The following is a 26,815-nucleotide window of genomic DNA, read 5'->3' on the forward strand; positions in this document are numbered from 1 at the left end:
ATTGCATCTTAGTTAGGCATTGATCCGTTCAATGCACATGATGCAGTGATGCAGAAGTTTTATTAAAATGTATAATATGAAGAAAACGAAGTGGGTAAAAAACCAGTGCGTATATTGAGCACTTTCCTTCCTGCTCAGGAGCTGCAGACCGGACGCCCAAACATCATTCACCAATATAATAGGTAGATGGGAGCTGTCGATTTGTCTGACGCTGTGATGAGCGCATAGAGCTGCGTTCGACATAATAAAAATGTTTAGAAAAAAAAGTGGTATTGCATCTGTTTCATCGAATCACGATGAATGCGTATATTTTATATAGGAACAACACGTCGGATAGAGTGGTATCAAGACTTAAGTTTATTCAGATGGTCATAGAAAATTTAGCTGGAGTTCAGTCCGATGCACAGGAAGCAAGACCGAGACCGAGGAGATGTCATGTAGACGTCCTCCCGCGACGGAAGAAAAAGACTGTTGCGTATGCTCTAGCCGTGCTCGCGGAGGAATCAGGCGACGAAGCCAAACTGCATGTACACTATGCAGGAGAGGATTGCATAGAGAATGTATTCGATTACACCACTGCATAGAAATGTAGATTTAAAACTACACCATCAACTGAAATACAAGAATTATGTATATAGGCCTGTGTTGTGTAAACTTTGTTTCGGAAATACACGGATTTCACTCAAAAACCTATAGTTATTTTATAAGTTAATAAATATTTGTCAAATTGACTTACGGTTGATCTTGAGAAAAAACTTCTCTTTGTGTTGTTAATTAGTCAATACAGCACAGTGGCGTGTATATATACAATATAACTCAACTTTGATGGATTCATCATTTTTCATATGTCATAAACTCGCCTTTGTGATATTTAAAAAAAAACCAGAAACATATGAAATGTGGAAGTATGATATAAAAAGTATTAGTATATCAATATAATTTAAACAAATTTATCCATATTTTATTTCTTCTAATAATCATTAAGGCGAGTGTCTGTGTCAGCGTATATGCATTAATCTCCTGAAGATATAACGCAAAAATGAAATGACGTCATAATTGCCATAACGTCATAATTGGCAGATCGGCTATTTGAGAGTTCGAATTTGGCGACGTCAAAAACTTGGCAGTCTAAGGGTTAAAGAAGTTATAACAGCAAACTATTAAGTATATTAATTATATTGCATAATGAAGAATAAGTTAATTACTTTATTTCTAGTTATATATTAAATATAAACATACCTTTCAGCACTGTGGCCGTAAAGCACACAGGCTTCAAACTATAGGTGGTATCTGTCCGGTGCCTATTTTCCATGTAATGTGTGGACACGCTTCCACCAGGGTGGGCGTGCACGTGCAAGGACAGGGTCATGCAGGGTCAATGTGACACACTCAACCAATCCATTCCTCACCTCTCATACATCATCATAACAACTTACATACACAGATTTACATGTACAGGACATTACATGACACAGGGACATGTAACTTCAGACAATACACAGCGCATGTAGTTTTAAGACCTAATATAATATATTTTATGTACACAGTGAATTCAAACACCGCGACATAGTTATGGACCCATCAGAGTGCCCCAAGAGGCGTTTTAGGGGTCTCTATCAAAAAATTGTACAAATCATGCTCTACACAGAGTACTTCATACGTATAGGACTATGTAGAGTTGGATTTGTACCGATTTTTTTATCTAGCCCCTAAAATATCTAAAAATGGTATTGGGCCACTCTGATGGATCCATAATTATATAAACTGTAACTATCATAAGTAGATAACATATGACTTGTGTCTTAGCTGTTTTTTATATGGCCCGATACTTTTCTCAGAAGTATACATCAAATGCAATGCCAACCCCGGAAACTGGACTATATCCAGATACAATTGCGAGTCCAGTAACCTGTGTCAAAATGTGATGTAGGGAATCTCCCTTTATATATGATGTCATAATCTCTAAAGCGTAATGACGTCAGGATAATAAAGCAATGATGTCACTATTTTTAAAATGTAATTATTTTTTCAGACTACAAGACAAAATAAAATACTTTCAAACGTACAATTCCATTGAATTTTTCAATGTATTAGTTTTGTTTCAAATCAACACACTACATCGATTTATTTATTGTGACGTCACAATAATGTCGAGTTTTCGCGCCAGGCATAATTTGAAACGCCCTTTCCATTAAAATTTACAACACATATAATGCTGTATATATCATAATGATGGCTTTATATGTTAAATTATACCATAATTATATTTCTTTAAGCGGAACAGATAAGAGAGAAGAAAAGGATAGATACATTGTATATAAAGAGAGAGGGAGAGTGAACTTATATCAGTAGTTTACAACTTATTTACGATCATTTGAGACATGTTTGTATATACATTGTAAATAATCTTAAATCTTCGCGCCATCTGACCCAAAAACTAACAACAATCCAAAACTTCCAACTTTTCTAGAGGTAGGATAAGAATTGATTTAGCATATGAAAAAATAACCCTAACCTGATGACACACAGTGTACGTGGGACTAAATTCAACGTTATTTTCGATGATTAACAAAATGACAATTAGTCAAAATGATAGCTAACTCTAAATATGCATGAAAAATGAAAAAAAAAACTATTATATAAATACTACCTGCATTAGAGGGTGACAGTGCCTAGTGTCACCCCAAGGATATCACTGTCACCCGAGGCTAAGCCGAGGGTGACAGTGATATTCCGAGGGGTGACACTAGGCACTGTCACCCTCTAATGCAGGTAGTATTTATTTGATTATACCAAAAGTCTATAAACTAAACAACTTTTCAAGTATTGCAATATACTGAAACATTTTAACTGATTTTAGCAAAAGTCGAACAGTCACCGTCGGCAGTAGAATAGCATACCAGCTTCTACTCAGTAGCGCTAACTATCACTGCATTATAAAAAAGAATACTCACAATAAGCTTTTAGTGAAAATTCGTGTTGTCTTGTCTCCTGCGTTTGTTTAAATCTTAACGTTTTTGTAAATCTCAATGAATTTTGGTTTCGTCCCGTCGTCTGTTTACAACATTAGCAACATCACGAAGACGCTTGAAATCGCATGTCTTCCGTTCACCTAATCACCGACGGGTTCATAAAAACCAACATATAGCGCTTTGACGGTAAGCGAAAAGACGTGAACGGAAAGCGACGTCCTTAATATGATATTTTTATTGATAAACAGACTAATTTGGCAAAACTATTACTAAATAGCTCCAGATAAATTTTGAAGCGTCGCTTCAAAAAACAAAGATGACGTCGAAATAAGAAACGAGTGCGCATCTTTTTTCGGGCGGTTAATATTTTGCACTGTCAAAAATACACTATCACCCGTTGCTAGGGGGTTGCTACGTGTCTATTATTTCCTATTTTTCTTATGTTACCTGCCGTGTGATAGTGCAAAATACCAAATATCTCTCGACCAATCAGAATGCAGGATGCTCACTTGAGGTATGATAAAATAGGTTGTTTGATTTAAGCCTTATTCGTCAGTTACGCTCCATGTTTGTCAGATACCCACCATTTACCTAAAATCATAGATGTAACTCAGTTACGCAAATTTGATTTTCAGTTACCAACTAAATGCTAAATTTGTGGTGGCTTGGTTCGCAGTCCTTTACGTTTACGTTACGCTTCATATTATATTTATACAAAGATAATTCGTAAGACATGAATAAAACCCTTAAAAATATCATAAATTACGTAAACTAAGGCATGCGAATTCTGACATAAATCAGCGTCACCATTTTTGCAGAGCGTAACTACAGTTACATATGTACCCACATCCGGTTGGGTACAGTGAAGATTCGCGTTACTTCGAGATTGTCGCGACGATGTTTGGAAGACTTCGGAATGATTCGGCATCTTTCGAGCTTATTTCTTTCGTGTACACGTAATATATATATTTTTTATCATTAAAAATACTTTCAGTGCTGCAATTTTGTAAAAAGTGGTAAAATTAGAAAGTTCAAACCTCAGACAGACGGAGAAAAAATGTGTATAACACTTTAACAGTTTTCACTACATGACAAAAAGGGCGAAAGTTATAGACCATACAACTTAAACTGTGTTGAATTAATATATAAAAAGAATTCGAAGGTGGACAAGTCAGAAAATTAAAAAGACTTCAGATATTTTTTACCGGGCTATTTAGGTCACCTGACCATAGGTATGGTGATATTGCGATAGTCTTTTGTCCGTCGTACTGCGTTTCCTTGTGAACGCGATAAATTGAGTAAATATAAATCGAGTTTAACAAAACTTTGTATGTAGACTAATACTGGGAAGATCTCGGACGAGTTCGAAAATTAGCGTGATTCGACGTGTTTTACGGAGTTATTGCCCTTTGCATAAATCCTCATTATTGAACAATGTGAACCTTTTTTTTATAATTTACATATTATTCAGTTTTTTCATAAAAACATGTAATGTAAACACAAGATAACTGTGATTAATGATCATCATATATACTTTATATATATCTACTTTTTCTCACATGTGTAATCATACATATACCCTTACACTCGTGCATATCACTTTCTCCTGCTGTATAAATTATCAATATACATTCAGATGTACATAACACACTCTCTTACTTTCTTAGATTCGTTCCTGGTCATAACAGTTGCATTCACATACCCACGGCACTTTCTAATTTTTTAAGTATAACATTTTTTTTCTATCCATACATTTAAATTAACATATGGCACTTTTTTACTTAGAAAATATCTAATTTTATTCATTCATACACTTACATTCACATATCACTTTGCACTTACATTCCCACAGAGTACTTTCTAATTTTCAAAACTTGCATTCACACGCATTACTTTCTTAATTGATAAGGTTGTATAAAGCTTAAGTGTAATTGTAATTATTTTCACCAAATTCATATCTGTATACAATAAGGATACAATAAACATATATATAATAAAACAGCAAATATTATAGAAAAGAAAAGAAAAAAAATCTTTGTTTTCATTTGCTTTAATTACAGTGTATAATTTTGTCAATAAGATGTGTTACAGTACTATGTATTGATTATAGGAAAGAGAGAAATTTGATAGATAGAAAAATAAGAAAGGGGGAAAAGGATGAAGAAGAAAGAAAGAGAAAAATGAAGAATGTTGTTAAAATTAGAACAGATTGGGTAGAATAGTAAAACATAAAGTAAACATATAAATGCAAAAACATTCGTTTATAAAACTGGAAATAGTATATTGGCTTTGTGAAGAGTTATTACCAGAATAAACAGTCATCAGGGGAGATAATTCACCCAAATTTGAGGAATATGTAGTAGAGAGGGGGGAAACCTATTATTTATATATATATATATATATGCATGTATATAAGATATTTAAATTATATAACATTTAATTATTAAATAAATTTCAAAATATTTTACTTAATCATATATGATATAATAATAGTGATAATCAATGAGGTATTAATGAGTGTAGCTGATTCATAATCATTTGTCCCAATACCTAAAGGTAATTAATTTGTCCCATTTTCTCCATTCACATTCAAATTTAGGATCAATTTTTTCACCTTTACATGTAGAAACATATTTCTGATTTATGAACTTGTCTTTATTAATGTTTATGAGAGAGTTAAAACTAAGTGAATTATGCAAACATCTCACTCTATAAATATACTGTTTTATAATGATAATGATTTCATTATCTGCTCTTTTACTAGGTAGATAACTCTGATGAAGGATGACGAAAAGGAAAGTCTTTTTGTTAAATGAAAATGGTATACAAGGCCGCCAATAAAGTTTCAATACTATCTAGTATTTTTTTTCTTTTTTTTTTTTCTTGGCATTCCCTTAAATAGATGGGTTATGGTTAAGTTCAGAGTTACACAGAATACATAAAGGGGAAGTAACTTCTCCAATTTTGTACAAAAATGAGTTGGTAGTAAGATGTGGTGAATCACTCTATACTGAGACCACTGGAGTTTTGTGTTTTTCGTTACCAAAAAAGGAATTTTGTAGATTTTGCACCAAACTATTGCATCGATGTTCTCAAAACTATTATTTCATTTTTGGCACCAGATGGTACTACATCTGATTTTATAATAATATTATAAAAAAAGTTTAGCACCTTTCTGGTCTTTGAGATGAAGTATAGATTAATTGGTACATAAGGATAAGAAATCTCATATGCTGAAATGAAATGTATCACTGTGGAAATAAGACAATGATATTGTAAATAATTTGTGTTCACTTGATATTTTTGAATAAAATCAGCAAATGAATAGAATTCGCCTGTGCTTAAGTCTTTAAAAATATCATTCACAATACAGATGTTTTTTTCTGATACATATGTAGTAGGCCCTATAGAAAATAGCTTTTCCACCAGTTTTAATTTTGTTATAATACCAAATAGGAACTTTCAATATATTTTCTTGTAAGAAATTATCATGATTTTTTGTATTTAGAATGTACCACGATTTGAAAACATCTATCCAGAATTTATTTGAACACCTGTTTACACACACCTGAATATATTCAGTCTATTCGGTCTAAATCAACAAAAGTTTTTTTTAATATATTCTGCCATTTTTCTTTACTCTTATAGAGTCTTCAAATCCAGGTAAGTTTTAGAGAGTTAATAGAAGCACTAATATTGGTCATTTTCAAGTCACCATTACAATAATTCTAAACAATTACTTCCCTTTTAATCTTATCTGGTTTTCCATTCCACAGAAATTCATATAAAAGTGTGTTAAGTTTCTTAATAAATTTATCATCAGGGTTAGGAAGTGATAAAAACGATGGTTAAATTGAGATATGAGTAGAGATTTGATAATGTTATTTTTCCCGATAGGTGTTAATGATCTACTATTCCAAATCTTAATCAGTGATTTGAGTTTAGAAAGCTTTTTGTCAAAATTAAGTTTAGGGTTCTCAGGAAGATTTACACTAAATTCTATTCCTAACAATATAACTTTTTCTTTTCCCCACTGAAAATTTAGCTCAGGTAAATAATAATCCTGACTATACTTTTTACTCCCAATCCATATATCTTGAGTTTTGTCTACATTCATTTTTAAACCTGAAATTTTAGCAAATTCTTTAAGTTTACATACTGCTTCCTTTATGTGACCTCTCTGTTCCATCCAGTATGAGTGAAGTATCATCATCATACTGTGATAATAAAATTGGACAGTTATCAATATCTACACCATTTCTATTTTCATTAATTCTTAATTTTGTAGCTAACACTTCCGCACAGAAATTAAATAGATATGGTGCTAATAGGTCCCCCTGTCTACAGCCCCTCTTGATATAAAAAAAATGAAGATAAGTCCCCCCCCCCTGATTTATAGTCGAATTAACATTGCTATGTAACGTTTTAAACCAGTTTATCATACTTTTACTAAAGCCGAAGAGAAGAAGAAAAATATGAACATAATAACTTGAGTAAATAAATTATGCACTTAGCTTCATGGAGCTTTCTATTTAGACTAACATTGGAAAGATCTCGAACAAGAATGAAAATCAACTTGATTTGACAGTAATTGACGGAGTTATTGCTCTTGGCACTAATAATTATGATAGGATCTTGTAAACACAATAACTTGATTAATTATGTACCCAGCTTAATTCAAACTTTGTATGTTGACTTACATTGGAAATCAGCTTGATTAGACACTAACTTAATTGTTGAGTTATTGCCCTTTTTAATAACAATTATTTTATGTAGACCGTCTTTTCTGTGACGCCATACGTTTGTAACGTCGCTATCCGGATACACGCAAACGTATTTAATTTCACCGTGCCCATCTATTATAATCTGCTTCTTACATCGGCGTTATAATAATAGACATTCCCGTCAACTAAGCGGACGTGAGAATGAGCTGTGAATGTGAACTCTAGCGAGGGTCATCTCAAAATTACTTAGCATAAAAACCAAATGAGCAATAGAGGCCCTCTGGGCCTCTTTTTTGTTTACAAATCATCAGTTGTAAATACATAATAGCCTAAATACACAACATGATCATTTATAGTTAATTTGCCAATACAGAATAATAAACACAAACACTCACAAAGCAAAAACCAATCTTCCAGTTTCTTAATCTTCCATTGTTTCGTGCCCACGAGTTAAACAGAGACTAGACAGGAAAGTAGATCAAATAACTACTTCACTGTTCAAATTCATTTTCCCCGCCTACATATTCGTCTGAAAACGACATTTCGTCACATCATGCATATGTATGTAGGTATGTTTTATGCTCTTTTGGCGAACTGAACAAAGAGAATAAATAAATAAAAATCGAAAGATCTGACAGCTCCTGCAAATTGATGAGTCGTCGTTAAGAAACTTGAAGTTGTAATATGATGGGTCAATTTGAAGACATCAGAGGGTGATCTCATATGAGATGTTGCCGAATCTTCTATGAAACGCAGTTAGAATAAGAATTTAAATTTTCAATAAAATTTCAAAGTTTATGGAAAAAAAGCCGGCAACAAATATGGAGGTCTTTGAAATTTTCTGAGTTGCCCATCTTTGTGGTTTTTTTTATATAAATTCAAGTTAACCCACTGTTTGAAAGATTAACGTACAGTAAAACATTGATGAGTCAAAGTTTTTAAAAGGGATCATTTTAAAACGTTCGTCTCAGGCATCTGGACTTCGACTCATAAATCGTAGACATTGACCGACTAACTTTGCGTCGATTTCCATCCAGCGAAATAATCATGTTATCTATCAAACGATCACTTTTAAATACATTTTCTCTTCTCATCAAATCGAACTATCTGTACAGACTGAACGAATAATCACCGAATGAAAAGAGCAAACGAACAAAACAAACAACAACAAAAAACAAACAAAAAAACGAACGAACGAATAAAATGCTCGGGTTTCAAGTGTCTCCTTCCATCCGTCTATTAATCTGTCTGTACACACGTCCTTACAGACATAACACACTGCATTTGACACGAGCATACTTCCATATATGATTCAAACACACGAACAAATGACAGACGGACAGGTGAGTGGAAATGCAGACACGAACGATATGATGATCACAATTTGCACAGATTGACGATCAAACAGAACTCAAACAGTTGAAAGTTAAAATACGGATAACGAGGAAATCAATATGCATATAAACAACACATAACTAAAATGGCGTATTTTTTGTTTTGCCTGCTGTAAAAAGTACATTAAAGTCTTAAGTAGTCGGAGTTGGAGGGACTATTTTAAAAAGTTCTACTCGTCTGGTCTTCGACGCATAAACTGTAGACAATGACCGACAAACTTTCTTTCGATTTAGCTACCTACTGGGTCTAGACAGTGACCATACTTGTGGTTTAGATGATGTTATCACTTAAACGTTTTTAGTTTAAAATGAATGTTTAAATTGCACTTTAATGAAGCTGATGCAATAAAATCAACTGAATGAATCACTATACTTAAGGTGGTTCGATACAGTTAGGCCTAAATAATTCCCCTTGTTTAATTTTCTTTAAAATTTGCGCATTGAAAGATTGGTTGATAAACTGTTTATTAAGGCTTTTATTTGAAATTTGATCGTGTGGTTTGGGAAATATTGTACTCTCAATAACCCTACTTTACCGTCTGTTTTTCTCAAAATACAATTTTACACACATATTTTCAAAGTTTGATAATTGACAAAAATATTACAAACAACAACATTTTTTATCTTAAATATGTAAGTTTATATGGCTATCAATGACCTCAATGTCGTTTCCACTCTTAAAAATACAATAATTGTGAATTTTTCACGCGAATACCTGTAAATGAGGCATAACAAAGGCCAATTTTGCATTTAAATTTCAACTTAAATACTTAATTTCAAAAACATAATGTTGTTTAATTTTCTTCATTTTTTTGTCCACACAATAAAACAGTTGTTTGGGTTATGATGAAAGAATATAAAAAAAAGATTGACCGCGGAATTTTTGAGTAATTAGCCTTTCTATACCCCTACCCCCTAAAAATGACTTTTTTCACAATTATACTATTAGACCGAAATCGAGCGGTAATATTCTTATAAAGAACATCTCATATATTGAATATTATAAACTGTAACAATCTGATAATATAAATTGTTATATCTGTGAATTTTATGTCACGATGCCACCGATTTGATGCTATACAAAGCTAAGAAATGGCACAAATAAGCCATTATTTTGCCTGGATGTAATATCTGAAAAATGAATATGGAAAATTCCGTGTAAAGATTCTACTTCAATTACCCTTAAGACAATCCATGATTTTATATTATTTTAGCGGAAAAATATTTTATCAAAATCTATCTTTCCATCGTCAAGAAATCTTAACTTCAATAGTCGTTTGAGGCAGATTATTCAAGCATAAATTTGAATTTGGCGCTAAAAATGTGTCATAGGGTCAAATGTACTACGTTCATTTGTCTGTGTCGTGTATTTGTTGCGTTACCGTTTACAGGGAGTGTGTCCTGTTTACCTGTGTGCCTATTTATAGTTAGTCCATGTGTGTCCAGGTTTCCTGTCAGTCATAGCTTGTTTAGCCTGTTTGTCCGGTTTGTGTACGGGTATGTTTGTGCGTGCATGCAGGAGTATACATGTAGGGGTGTGTGTGTGAGTGGGTATATAAGTAGTGTGCAAGGGGGAGCGCGACGTTAGACATTTCATTTGCGGAGCTGAACTAGCCTTTCGAGGTTACTCCGAGACACAGGGACTCCTTACTCCACGACACTTCCGACTAATTGTTACCAACTAGTCAAATGTAATTATAAATGTAATTACAATATATTTGTGGATGTAAATAGTATGTGTATATGTTCAGAAACTTATAGAAGCTTACGTATTATGTTTGCAGGGGTTTCGTTCCCGCTTCAAATAACCATATGTACAGTAGACGACACGCTCCTGTGAGAGTAATAAAGAACCAACAGAAGTAAACCACGTCTTTGTTTATTTCTATCACAAATGGCGCCCATGTAGGGACAGGAGCTGTAGTGGTACTACGCTGAGAAGTTCGTCTTCATATTTTGAGAATTTGGAAACCCCGAGCGGACGACATGAACATGGATATCGTGAGCCAACGCCCAATTTCCATTTTCATCGTCATGGTTGGAGCCACATGTTTTTCGTAGGCCTACGAGTTTCAACCCCGCGGGATTTGTGTGGAAGTCAAAATCACTAGTGTGTCAACATAATATTATTTTGCTGAGCTCATGATAATGTGCACATCGCGGTACCGTATAGGTTACAGTGCGTGTCAACAGAGTGCGTTGTCAACAGCCTGCGTCAACAAGATCCCGATTTAAGCGCGCGGAGGACCACGACACCGAGCTAGAGGTCAAGGCCACGTACGGATTTACGAACATTCAGTGACTCCTGTAAATAACTAAATGTTATAAAAAAATATCAGGTATATTGAACTATTTTGTAGTACTAGTATTTGTCATTTATTTCGCAGCTATTGTACTACGTTGTTGACATAATTTGTACTCTGCATTTACTGATTGACTCACTCTGACGACTCGGCCAAGACTGTTTGACTGATATAAGTACGAACTGCTTTAGGTTGAGTAAGAGAGTTAGGTTGAGTTGTATATATTTTGTGCGGAGTGTTTGCGAGATATTTATTCTATGTTTTATGTGAATATATATACTTCAATGTTGTGTTTCTATGTTCTGTGTTCAATATTTCTATGTGTTGACCCGGGTACAGGTACTTCGTTAGTTTTTTTTGAGCTTCTTGTCTGTAGTCGTACAGCCGACGGTTCTTCCTTTAAGCATGGCGCAGGGAGGTCAGGACATGAAACTCCAGTCTACCGAGACCGGTACCAGACCAAAAGAATCGGTAAGTGTCCATGATCTAATAAGTAGTTTAGATGCTAGGCATTACAAGGTTTTAACTACTGAGGAGTATGAGCAGCTGCTTGCTTTAGGAGGAGCAGGTAAGACCAGTACACCCATGAGAAAAGGTCGGGGTCGGGCACGAATCAGTTCTAGCGTATTTGATGATGTAACGGTAGGTATGGGGAATGGCAAATGCAACAGATTGTCGAGGGAGATTGGGTCCTTTGCTAAGAACAGAATTGATGCGTTTCATTTTCAGAAATTTACAGAAACTTGTTCATAATGTTGACCATTGTTTGTACATACTTGAAAATGTGATAATACAGGTTTATAAATAAAAAGATGTATAAATAAACTTTATTTTAGTTGCAGGAGTGTTTAATGATGGCTGTAATGCTGTAAGATAGATTGTAATATTAATTGTGTCGGGACGTCTTATTTTAAAAGGGGGAGTATGTCATAGGGTCAAATGTACTACGTTCATTTGTCTGTGTCGTGTATTTGTTGCGTTACCGATTACAGGGAGTGTGTCCTGTTTACCTGTGTGCCTATTTATAGTTAGTCCATGTGTGTCCAGGTTTCCTGTCAGTCATAGCTTGTTTAGCCTGTTTGTCCGGTTTGTGTACAGGTATGTTTGTGCGTGCATGCAGGAGTATACATGTAGGGGTGTGTGTGTGAGTGGGTATATAAGTAGTGTGCAAGGGGGAGCGCGACGTTAGACATTTCATTTGCGGAGCTGAACTAGCCTTTCGAGGTTACTCCGAGACACAGGGACTCCTTACTCCACGACACTTCCGACTAATTGTTACCAACTAGTCAAAGGTAATTATAAATGTAATTACAATATATTTGTGGATGTAAATAGTATGTGTATATGTTCAGAAACTTATAGAAGCTTACGTATTATGTTTGCAGGGGTTTCGTTCCCGCTTCAAATAACCATATGTACAGTAGACGACACGCTCCTGTGAGAGTAATAAAGAACCAACAGAAGTAAACCACGTCTTTGTTTATTTCTATCACAAATGTAACGATGAAAAGCGTCTACGTGACAACGATCGAAGTTGATAACTTCAACTTCATCACAACAATGTCAATAAAATCGATGTCATCATACACAACTGTATGTCTATATGTTTTTTGAGGAGATATCTGCATATCTAATACATGTAGATATATATTTATTATCGTAAGTAAACTAAAACAGATTTTTGGATCCTCAATATAACCTATACGGTAAGTATACGCCTAAGAAAAACATCTCTTATTCTGAATCCTCGATCTACATGTACGTTCAGCTGATTACTGTAGACAGGAAAATAATTAGTCTATGCCTACATGTACATATTTAGTTTCTATATCACAGATATAATACTGATGTTGACACTAGCTTACATGTGCTTTTTCGCAAGATAGTATTTGATCAACTGAATCAGAGTACTTCCGTGTATTTTCTTAAAACGGAAAATACATGCATCATCCAATTACAGTAGTTAGGCCTATGTCTTATCGTACATGTATACAGTAAATAAAATCTTGTTTCCCGAACGTGTTGGTGCTTATTGAGGATCATATTAGCTAAACATGATACATGTAGACATCTACATACGCAATATTCATGAAATATACTAGCTTGTACATGTACAAATTGAACGAAAAGTAGGGGTGGGGCGATGGAGAGATGAAAATATTTCTGTATCTCTAGTTTTATACTAGAGTATTACTCGGCAAAATTGGAATATCTTGATTTAATTATGCATCTCCCTTAAAACACATGTATATTAAAGGGACTAAATCACTAAAAAATCATGTAATAAAAGATAAAAAGAATTATAGGACTAAAATTAATTGTAAAAGTTGTGTACTTTATGTTAATAACAATATTTAAAAGTTTGTATAACAATTTTATTCAAAATGGAGAAAAACTGAAAATAAATAGGACCGACCTAGTCACTATTTCATATTATTATCTTTCGGCGAGTGTAAACAACCCCTATGTGCATGCGCGACGCGTGAACATTCCAAATATCCGATCGCAGGAAATCTCATCTGTCTAATGGACATATCTACTATCGACTGAAAACACAAATTTATCGACTACAGGTTCCTGATTACTGTGTTAATCTAATAAACGTTGAAACGTATGCAAACGTTTTGTGAAGAGTTTCTAAGTGTAAATAATCCTATACTGTACAGGTTTTTGTAGCCATAAAGAAGGGTTTTCATTATATTATATGGTTTGATACTTGCTTCTACCATTATTTTATTTTCATTTGTCATGATATTATGTACTATTCCGCTAAACCTGGCAATATTATTAGGCTTTTAAAAAAATGGCCTAATATATAGACTTTATAATAAGGAAAAAATGAGGAAAAACTAATAATATAGGCATGTTTAGCGGACTAAGTAAGTACGTGTATTTCTTTTATCATTATATCAATATTTGACATTCCGTATACATTGTATATCCTTAGTTATAATGTCTATCCGTCTAATGGGCATTCCCTATATATCTCTAGTTATAGTCTTTATCCGCCTAATGGACTTTCCTTATATAGCCCTAACTATAATATATATCCGTCTAATGGAAATTCCCTATATATCCTTAGTTATAGTGCCTATCCGTCTAATGGACATTCCTTATATATACCTAGTTATAGTCTCTATCCGTCTAATGGACATTCCCCTATATGTCACTAGTTATATAACTTTTTTCCATCTGATTTACTTAAAAAAAAATCAGCCTAACTATATATCTAAATTTTATGTGTACTTTTATGTATTCAAAGCAAAAATATACCTTACATATACATTGTAGACCTATGTACATTGTACATGTTTGCTTAATAATGTACATGTTCACCTGTATTCATGTATAATATATACATAATTAACGGGTGAAAATACCTCTCACTTCTTGTCATATTTCCATCAAATACTCTAAAGCTTCATAGAACTATGCTGTTTTACTTGGCAATGTAGATACAGGGGCGTAGGAAGCGGGTGTGGGAGGTGGGGGTCGGGGTTGGAGGGGGTCAGGGGGGGGGGGGGCAATTGCCTCCCCGTTTCCCTGGACAAGGGCAAACATTTCTTGTTGGCCCCCCCCTCCATTTTCGCCGACTGAAATGTTCTAAAATTGCACATTTGAAAGAAAAAAGGGTCCTTCTGCACATTTTCGTGAACTAGACTAAAAATGTCAATCAGGGGATTCTACGTACTATTTTAAAAAATGTCTCTTAAAAGATTCATCTGTTTATATGACTTAGCAAGACAATTAATTCATTATTATTTTGTGTTAAACAAGAATGTACCGATGGTGTGAAGCCAGTATGTTCAGATCGAGTTGCATAGATATGACGGCATTCACAATTACCAATTCTTAATGCAGGTAACTTTAAATAAAAAAGTATTATGTTAAGAACGCTTTAAAATCATTAAAATATATCGTAAAACTCATCACAGCCATTCTAAATCTAATATTTTTACCCGGGGGAGACCCTCGGATCTCCTCAAACACCCAAATTTCGCGCCTTCAGGCGCTCCCACATTCATCAAAATGCATCGTAAAATTCTAAATCGTAATGTATTTCCCGGGGGAGACCCCCGGACCCCTCAAACACCAAATTCTCGCGTCTTCGGCGCTCGTAAATTCATCAAAATGCATCGTTAAACTCATCATAGCCATTCTAAATCGTAATATTTTTTTCTCGTAGGAGATTGTGCCCCCCCCCCCCCAAACACCAAAATATCGCACCTTTGGCGCTAGCATGGCAATTTGCGTATTCATTAGTTTCCGTTTATCGACGCCACTGTCTATAAATGTGTACAAGGATTCTACTCAACGATATATGAAAAAAGTTTATAAAGTATATATGGTTGTGTGTTGAATTAAAGAATCAATCTCCTCTTGTGGGTGCGGGGCGAGGAGGGGGGTCCAAATATTGAGGACCCCCCCCCCCAAATTACGTTTCTTTCTACGCCACTGAGATACGCTGTGAATGTATCGGCTATTACGCTTAATCAGGCCAATGTAACCGATAAAATATAAGTTGCCTCTTAGTGGTATTATTACATCTATATCCATTAGCCGGATGAGATTTTCAGCGACCTCGATTCCGAACTCAAAGATGCACTCGGTTCTTTCCGTTGTAAACATTCAATGCCGACAGATACAATTTCTTGTTGTGTTTGGCGATATTTTAACGTTGATAAACATTGCCAATAGTTCAAATTAAATGTTGTAATTTTGAAAACTTTCTAATTTCAGGTATAAGAACGTTTGTAGGAAGTCAAAAACTCTAAGAAATATATGTAAGTCTAATGATTTAGTAACTTTAAAGTGTCAAATATTCACAGTTTAACGGAGTTGAACAGAAAATGTTTTAATCACTTGATTGTTATGAAATCTCATTTTATTCAGTACAAGATCGAGACCGTATCGGCATATATCAGTCCGTTTGTATGAGTTATGTAATGTGCTTCTCAAAAGATACATGTAGCTTCATGTTATATTAGCCTAGCCAAATTCAAAGATCTGACAACATTATTTTTTTTCTAGTTTGTCGAAACTAGGTCCTACACCTACCGTACAAACTTTGATTTTCATCCGGTATCAAGCTTTCGGCAAACCGAACTAAGTACAATATCAACAAATACGCAGTTTATCGACTATACTATCCTGAGTTTAACGTTAACAGGTAAGATATCGTTAGACGGATAACATATAGATCGCTATTCTTCATAATCTTAGTCACAAAAGGGTTTTCATGTGCAGTTCCGAATGCACTCATTGACCCGAGGAGGTCCGAGCGAACGGCGCATTCGACCACTGTTCGGAACGTTCTTAAGCCGCCTCTTTTATATAAACAAGTTCTGTATATTTGACATGTGGTTATTAACACGTAATACTGCGCGTTTCAGTGGCGGCCAGATCTAACAACATTCAAACAACGATGTATATGTTAATATTATGAAAACGTGAAAGCACATTTTAAATCAAATATTTTGTCCTTATGCAGTCTCGTAAATGCATTATATACATTTTGTTTCAGTAACTAATATAATTTTAGGCAAAGCCTATCTGAGAGCGCTTTTTCCAAGCGTTAGTTGTTTGTAATCACGCGAGAGTGTGATTTTGTAATCACGCGAAAGTGTGATTTTGTATTCACGCGAGAGTGTGACTTTGGATACTGTCTTGCGCGATGCTGGATCGTGTCTTGACTTCCTGTTTCCGGTTTTTAAGAAAGTTTTCCAACTCTACATATATTGGATTATTTACATAGAATAACGTTACCGAGACACCTCTATTACAAGAGTTCGCTTCGCGAACGGCCCGTTCACTGCGCTCTCTAGTAAGTAGCTTAAATCATGATTAAAAGGACGCAATATGAGATGAACTCGCCGATCGGTATTTAACTTTGATGATCAAATTGCCAATTTCATGAGCCAATATTTCTGCCATCTTGTACGATATGACTTTGAACTCAAAACTGTTATAGACATCCTTCCATAGTATTTACCTACATGAATGTGCGACAAATGGTCATTAAACACCAAATTGTATATTTGCTGAGATCTCGTGAAAATCATTCAAAAGCACGGACTAACCTGTATGAAGCTTTATAAGCACCCGTTACAGTAATATTTATGTACCATATTAGTTTTTGTATTTATGCTTTATGTATGTTAAGATAATAGCTTATGTGAAAAATGTGTAAAATGTCCGCCAAACTTGTCGAATTAGCTATCCACTGGGTCTAGACAGTGCCCATAATTGTGGTTTAGTTGATGTTGTCTATTAAATGTTTTTTTAAGTTTAAAAAGATTGTTTAAATTGCACTTTAATGGAACTGATGCAATACAATCAACAGAATGGATCACTACCTGTCGTGTCTCTGGACTTTCAAACTTCAAACTTTATTATTAGTCTGTTTACAAAATATACTGTATAGAGTAACATATTTATAACATTCACAAATGCAACATAGATGGAGGAAAGATTACATATATTTTTTGTGAAACATACAAGTGCATTGAACGGATTACTGCCTAAAATGAGGTAATGAGATATACTATATCTATAAATGAAATCTCAACATTTTGTGCGATTTATGTGAAATGAAGCCGCAATTTTTTTTTTGTATAAACAAGTTCTGTATATTTTATATGTGGTATCATTAGTGCTTTATTTTTATATTTTATGATTTATCACGCATATTCAAACAATTCACAAATCTTGTGAGGGCTATGTGTACATTCAGCTATTACTGAAAAATGTATAATTCTATGTCTTAGTATCTACTATAGGTTTTACAATGTGTACACATTACGTTCATTTTTTACTTCACTAGACCTGTTGAGTAATAAAGGAATTGAATTGTTGGCCTAATACCTGTATATCCAAGTTATAATGTTAGTTACAGGCAAAACAATTGATAACTGGAGGACATATTTAGTGTCTGACTGGATGAAATACGCTACTACTGAGTTTACCTGCATCCCCATTCCATGGGCAACTATCACTGATCACTTATTCCGGATACCCAACACGTGCAGTCATAAAGCATCTTTGTATTATTATGTCAGATATAATTGTAATATTCTTATTCGTCATATTATTGTTACATAAAATCATTCACTTTGTAATATTTAGATTGTGTGTGCGTGCGTGCGTGCGTGTGTGGGTGCATGAGTGCGTGTTTGTGTGTGCGTGTGAGGGTGATGGTGTGTGTGTGTGTGAGGGTGATGATGTGTGTGTGATTGTGTTTTTTTTCTTTTTTTTTTCTTTTTTTTTGTAGAAGTTGAAAAAAAAGTTTTTATGTCTTGGCACGAAGGAAAGCCAACAAACAAAACATTTTTTTCACTAATACAAGATTTATATGCGAAGACTATATTTATATGCATTATAAAAGCACTATAAACGTACTAACGTCTCAGGTGACCTAAAACAAAACAAAACAAAAAATCTATCTTTTCACCCAAAAGTAAAAGGCCCGAATTATACCACTTCTTAGATGTACATGTATGTAGTTGAGCGAGCATAACTTAGTTACTAAATGTGTCTATGCATCCGTCCTCACCTTATATATATTACCGTTGACTCGTAGATTGTTGTGTTGTTTGTAAAGTTTGGCAAAATATGCAATAAATGTACATTTCAGTTATGCAAGTCCACAGAGTTCAGTTCATATTTCTGTCACCAAATAATCATGCCATTATGTTTTCTACTGTTTATAACAAGTAATAGGAGCACTTGATTGACCGGAATCGAGTTTTCAAAGGCATATACATTTTTGACCTTATCAGGAATATGGCGGTATGTTCCATTATGTCGTAAAAATGAACATATAAAACATATAAAGTGTACAAGACGTGTTTGGTTATGCATAACTTTAAACTTTGTCTACATCCAACGGATGGTGCTTTATTTTATTGATATTTCACGCTCTAATAGGGTCGATAATTTATGTAAAATCACGATAGAGCCTCTATCAGGTTTTCCTTAATTTCGGAACCCCTCAAGAAGTGTAAACCTATGTTCCATACCCGGATGTAGAAGAGTTTAGGTTTATAAGAACAAAACAAACCTGGCTTTAGTTCCCGTCCCCTTGAAAGTACAAAAGCCCTCCAGTCTGTTTTCCCTTGTTCTCTAATCATTTTGCGCTCTTCTTCATCCGCTTCTTCGAACATGATACCATTTTTGATCTGACAAACTCTGGAAATAATTCAAAGAAAATATTTAAAATCAATACAGACTGTCCTACTGTACATACGATGCTAGATCTGTAGGGTGGTTATAAGTTTATCCCATAAGTAATGCATGTTTATATCAGTAGACACACTGTGTGATAAATTTATAGCAGTATCGTGTATGTTTAAACACCTACTGTGACACTGGTCATGTTCGACCTCTCTTTGATTCCGATTGACTTTCAAATTTCGACTACGTTTTTTTATGGCATTTTCTTTTTCTTTTAATTTGCATTTGTATCAAGTGAACAACATAATACTGTTTCTATATTTGGTTACAATATTTTATGGTGGAAATATATTATAATGCGATTAGCTTTTCTGAATGTGACAAAAACAACTGATTACTTTAGAGTTAAAGTTATGGAATAAACTAGTTTCCCAACGCGTGACTTTTATTTATCATATCTTCATGTATATAAATTAAAGCTCGTGTCTTTTCAAAATGACTATGTATGGTTTGAGCCCCTTTTTTATCCCAAATTTTTTTTTTCAGACCTGATATTCAGTGATTGAATTGAAAAAATATAAAATGTTGAGTATGTCCTTGATACAATACTTGATACTATTACATACTGTTCAAGATTGCGCTCTATCAAATAATGACAAAATATTCAAATTCACTTAAAGTATGCAAATTCGGATGGTTACCATAGCAGCTAAAGCTGTGAAATTAAAAAAAAACACTTAAATACATTTAAATATGGGATAGACTTAAAATATTTCAAATACAACAATTTTATTTAATTTAATTCCATCACGGAGAAAGATAAAGCGTTAGGGCGTCATGAATATTTATATTTCAGACTGATTGGCTTCATATCAACCGTATTTCAAATCTGCTAACAGTTACTTATATCTCCATTATCATCATTAAATTTCAAAACAATACGGGCATATCTTTTGAATTTCCCGCTTGCGTAGTGTTGACGTCACCAAGATCAATAAAAGGAACAGCCATAGCATCAGCTTCTGAATATAGTTCCATCCAAAATCAGTTTAAATAAAACGAACAAATGAAATGTATGCGAGGATATTTTTCAATGCATACTACGTTGTCAACACGATAATACTATTGGGATTTAAAGACCACACAACTTTAAAACTACTTTTTAAATTATTTGACCGTTATGTTGTAAGTGACGCGACTGAAACGTTAAATATTCATACGCTTGTCCAGATGGGACTTCATAGCTTGATATTTCGCATTTGGTTTCACATCGTTTAAACGGGAAACTGAAAGTAGAAATGGAAATATAAGACTCTTTCATACAATGTATGTACACATGGAGGATAGGGGTTCCACCTGAGGGGTCATAACATGTGGTAAAACTCGAACATAATGAACGAGTTACTTGTTTGGGAAGCTCTGTATTTAATTATTCATATAAACTTACCGTTTAGATAGATAGTGTGTCGCTACAGTAGATATGGCCACGTCTACAGAGTTATCAGGCAGACACTGTTCATACATCGTCCTCGGTATCATCATTGGGTACACATTACCGGTGACAAGTCCAGGCTCCTGGCCAGTACCTTTATATCAAATCATACACATTACCGGTGACAGGTCCAGACTCCTGGTCAGTACCTTAATATCAAATCATACACATTACTGGTGACATTAAGTCCAGGCTCCTGGTCAGTACCTAAATATCAAATTATACACATTACCGGTGGTGTTAAGTCCGGGCTCCTGGTCAGTACCTTAATATCAAATCATACACATTTCCAGTGGTGTTAAGTCCAGGCACCTGGTCAGTACCTTAATATCAAATCATACACATTACCGGTGGTATAAAGTCCAGGTTCTTGGTCAGTACCTTAATATCAAATCATACACATTACCGGTGACAGTAAGTACAGGCTCCTGTTCAGTACCGTAATATCAAATCATACGATTACCGGTGATATTATGTCCAGGCTCCTGGTCAGTACCTTAATATCAAATCATACGATTACCGGTGACATTAAGTCCAGGCTCCTGGTCAGTACCTTAATATCAAATCATACGATTACCAGTGACATTAAGTCCAGACATCTGGTCAGTAACTTAATATCAAATAACGTTACAATGGAATGATCAGAATGTTTTTTTTAATTTCTGATTTATACCTTTTTTCATGCATCAATAAAGGTTACACTAACATTAAATGTAGATTTTTTATACATGTTTTAGTTATATCTCTATTTATCAGGACATCAAGTTGACTTTTAGCAGATTCAGAAGTCAAATAATCCTTTCTCAGATATCTGTGGAGTGAAAGCCTCTATGACAAAAATACAAAGAGATTGAATAGTGTTTTGATTGCGTTAAAGGTGATATGAACGCAATGGGATATAGCTCAGCGGATTTGTGCACAAATACATAAGAAATGTGCTATTTTGGTTACAAGCATGAAACTTAGTATGCTTCTAGATAAATATATTATAGGTAAATTTAGATTAGGAGACACCTGAAATCATGTCTATTTTTAGCTACATGCGCCATTCAATGTGGCCGCCATTCAGAATTTTCGCTAAAATAGAAAAATCGATATAGGATTGTCAAATATCAGTTAAATGCTACAAAACAGTTTCCAAAAAGCAGTGTGGTATGATAGATTACAAATGATTAAATTTCAATACCACCAGAGTTCAAAATTGCTGCCAAAAAAGGTGAAATTAATTGCATTTCCAAAAATCAATGTCCAATTTTCAACATAACCTTTTTTTTCAATTCTTTGGTGGCTTATTGTTTTCAACATGATCCCAGTACTATTCCACAATAGGCAAGACTTTTTCTAATATTGGACATACTTCCGGTTGTGCCATAGTCAAAATGGACGCTTTATTGAATTTCCGCCAAAACTTAAAAATATCAGTTATTTATGGAACATTTAAAATAAGATGCTATTCGGAATTGTTTTTATCACGCCTAACAAGCATTATCTTAAAAATAACGAAGGTGGTCATTATTATGTAGATGTTTTAGAAACATATGCTTTATTTTAAATTCTTTGGTACACAGTATCTTAAATAACCAAGATTACTTTGATGTATTCTGTCGTTCTGAATTTTTTTCCACTCAGATCAGTGATTATTCACTGTTTTGAGCAGTACACAAATCAGTCTTTTTGTCTTATTTATTTTTATACATTTAGTACATTCCTTCTCACAAACATAAACATAACGATTATACATATGCACACACATCCTCACATATAACATCACACCCATACTATTTATATATCAAACCCCACACCCCTCACTCTCCCTCCATTATACTCACCACCACATGTATGTATATATGGTACACACAGACATTCATCACACTATCACCCCACCACTCACACACAGATGCATCATCATATGAAAGCAAAAGACACCCACCTACACACCTTCAGACACACTTTCACCCTTATGCCATCACACAATCACTCACGCATACGCAGGCACCCGCCCACCCACCACACCCACACACACACACACACACATTCACACTAGCACACACCCCCCCCACACACACTCATGCACAAACTCTCCCTTTCTCTGCCAAACACTTACATATAACCTTACCTTTCGGCATAAACAACACACCCTCAAAACTTGCTACTCCACACTTTCTCGAAGAATCAAAACAACATGATTCCACATTTTAGTGATAGAAACAACTTTAAATTAGCTTTTTTCATGATTTCGTATTTGCTCTGTTCATATTCTCGTTTCATCATAGTGACTTTTGAAAAGTTTATTTCTTCCATACTTACATTTGACATTATACTATATATGTAGGATTTGTCATTAGTAATGTTTTTAATTCAATTTCTAGTGAAGCATTGCTTCGTGCGACTTCTAAAGAAAAACATACAGTTTTTTTCATTTTTGTATAATACTGAAAACAAAATTTCCGTTTCAGCTCATGTTTGAAAAGTTGTACAATATCTACATATTTTGTTCTTAATTCACTTTGATGATACCATTTGTATATGACAAAACCAATCAATGATAGAACACAGTTAGTGTCATTATAGGCATTAAATACAATTTTGTATCCTATTACTATAAACTTTAAGTGTCTTAAAGCTGACAATGCAAGTTAAAAAGTTTTAAATTGAGATTAAAAAAAATTAAGTAACTTGTATTTCAAGAATCGTTTATGAAACAACCCCCATTCGAGGTCAGCCATTTTTATTTTTCGCTCTGTGTGTATCCGGTGCTCTCACCGACCCCTATATAAAGCGCGTGAATCGACACACGTGCGCTCAGTCTATACACGTACATACACACCTGGCAGTTGTCCAGTGTGTATCACCTACCATTACGTAAACAAAACACTTACCTATACAGGTATATGGGGCTTGTTTGGCAACAAAATACATCACAACCTCTAAGCTCTCATTTACATGTTTGTCAAAATAAAATTTCCACACCAATGAATAGAAATCCAAATGATTAACCGTCCACATATCTCCATGTATATTATCGTAACCGATGTACTCGACTGGCCATGTGCACGTGACTACCTGTCCCGAACAAGCGACAACTACTGTACCAAGGACACACACGTGTCGGTGTACGTGTAAAACCTAGTGCATATTGAAGTGTTTCATTAGCTCGTTTTGGATATTATTTGGGATTTAGCTGACAATACATTCATGTATTATTTCAATGAAACCTTGTCAGGTGAGTGCAGTGTTTATTTTCAGTTTGACATTGTTATTTGAAATATCGGGGCATGTCTATACGAGACAAGTTATGCTTGAAATGACGCACGTGTGTCTAGTTCCGTGCTTTATATAGGGGGTTGGCCAGTGAAGGTAACTAAGCAGAGCAAAAATAAAAATGGCTGCCACTTCCTTGGATACGACACTGCCTTAACTGGGGAATGTCTCAGAAACAATTTTCCAAAAAAAAAAAAAAAAAAAAAAAATCATTATTTTTTTTTAAATTTCCAATGCATGCTTTTTAACTTGCATTGTCAGCTTTAATACAATAGTATAGCCAAGTTTATCAAATGATTGTCCAACGTGATTCCAAAGTGGATCGACACATTGACATTCAATAATATAATGACTGTAGTCATCCTTGACGTTACATATTTTACAATTTTCATTTTCAACAATACGCTACCTTTTTTTATAAAGGACCATTTGGAATGATACAATGAAACAATTTCCATCGAAACATTTTTTCATCATTTTCTATTAAAACACTAAAAATAAATTTGAACAAGTTTGTGAAGCTTTCTTTTTCTATGTCAATTTTTTCTTTCCAATGATCAAAATTATAAGTAATACAATTTTTTTTTCGTCTCAATATATTATATATGTCTTTCTGCATTTTTGTCGGCACGTGCACCTCGCATATAAAGGGTAAATATGTGAACAATATTATGTTTGACGAAACTAGCTACATGTTTTTTTAGTCTAGATCACACAAACTATGCGATGTGGTTACCTGCCCATGTCATTAAAATGGTTGCACTGTGAAAAATGCATCCAGAAACAAAACTTCGCAATGCACAAAACGGTCATTTTCGTTCATTGCAATGGACCTGGCTCATGATCAAACCGATGTTATGATCAAGAGCGAACGATGTGCTATTGAATTTAAACCAAATCCCCAAGCTATGAGTTGCAGGACGAGAATTAGTCATAATCACAACGGAATTCGAAACATCCATTAAAAACCCCAACAAACATAAATAAACACATAGAACTAAACAAGTCATCATGCGCTTGTCAAACATGCCCGAAACTTGGTTGATGTTTTAACTGGAATCTATTCATAGAGTCGTGATCTTGTAAGACTCGACACAAGGGACATAGCCGACTCGTTGATAGTCACATAGTTCAGAATATAGACAATGAATTTAAAGGTAACCAAAAAATTTTGGCCTTTACTAAAGATCACCTCGTGGACAGATCAAACGCAATTGCAGAGCCAATAAGAACGAACAAACTGGCAAAATTCAGCCAACCATCCGCAAGAGAGACATCTTAAACAAGTTTGCAAATACATGTATCCTCATTGAAAACATAATCACTTTTCTTAAGATTTCATATCGCTTGCCAGTCAAGACCTAGCTGAGAATCACGCCTGTCCACCATCACTCTCTCAACTTAAGTAAGGTTTGAAATCTGATCTTATTACCTCGAGACGTATGTGGAAGCTCTGATAACAGAATATTTGACGGAGCAATTATAGTAACCATCTTCAGGTTAGGTTGTGTCATAACATTCGAAAACTACGCACAATATGTTTTTTACTGTCTTATCTGTACAAGAACTTCTCTCGCACTGCAATCATAAGGAAGGCAACATGAGGATGATCATTCATATGACAGATGCTGTTAATGCTGTTAAACAAGTGTATGAAAATGTTTCCATCCAAACAGTGGACAGATACAGAAGTTCATGCCGTAGTAGTAGCAGCTGTTACCAAAGTCAACATCAGCGAAGTATGGGTGGCCTTTGAAACTTGGAATTATCTATACATCCCTGCTCAGGATACTGCCTTCGCTTGTGGCCCTGAAAAATCATTAACCCTTCCATTATTCCATACCTACACCAGATGTGTAAAACACAATGCACGAAAACTGCTTGGGATACCTATACAATATACGAAGAAGCAAATCAAGCATTTCCAACATTATCAGGGGAACCGGAATATATACCAAGTAAGGGTTTCAGTACATTAGAAAAGTTTGCACTGCTCATGTATGCTAAACTTATGCTAAAACCATAGATGTTTACATAGAAAGGCAGAACACTGGACATGATCCCGCCAACTACAGGTGCATTTGAGCAGCACACCAAAAGTGCAACATTTCAGGGAGTATATTGATGAAATGCATCCAAAGCGATCATGGACTAACCGAGTCCTGAAAAATGGGGATGGGTCATTAAGGATGGTTGGAAGCTGCTGTGGACGATGATAGCGGTTTCATGGAGGGTGTTAACTGTAATGCTAACTGAAGTATTATCACGGCGACATATTGTTAAGTCGAATTAGGTCTTTTCTTGAATGCGAAACCTACGAGTGGTCTTCAGAGTAAGTGAAGACAGGTATATTAACATTTAACATATAGACTGACAGAAACTGTTTGCATTGTGGTATTTGGAAGCGTAGTTGGTATTCTGCGGACGCCTTTCACTCTTCAAATTCCACAATGATTCACATTTCTGTGACAAGAATGCTACTCCAATAACAAAACCA

The 26,815-nt window shown here is 34.6% G+C and overlaps 1 protein-coding gene across 4 annotated transcripts in view; it reads right to left on the bottom strand.

Annotated features, from left to right (window-relative positions):
• Positions 1-26,815, bottom strand: part of LOC138332370 (uncharacterized) — a 64,612-nt gene that overhangs the window by 13,095 nt on the left and 24,702 nt on the right. For all 4 annotated transcript variants that reach the window (XM_069280450.1, XM_069280448.1, XM_069280451.1 and 1 more), the window contains 2 exons: positions 21,013-21,151; positions 19,453-19,580 (listed from right to left, as the gene is read on the bottom strand). In XM_069280450.1, coding sequence (XP_069136551.1) covers positions 19,453-19,580; positions 21,013-21,151 — 267 coding nt within the window. The remainder of the gene's footprint in view (positions 1-19,452; positions 19,581-21,012; positions 21,152-26,815) is intronic.

The sequence above is a fragment of the Argopecten irradians genome, chromosome 9, assembly GCF_041381155.1.
Source record: "Argopecten irradians isolate NY chromosome 9, Ai_NY, whole genome shotgun sequence".
Taxonomy (NCBI): Eukaryota; Metazoa; Mollusca; class Bivalvia; order Pectinida; family Pectinidae; genus Argopecten; species Argopecten irradians.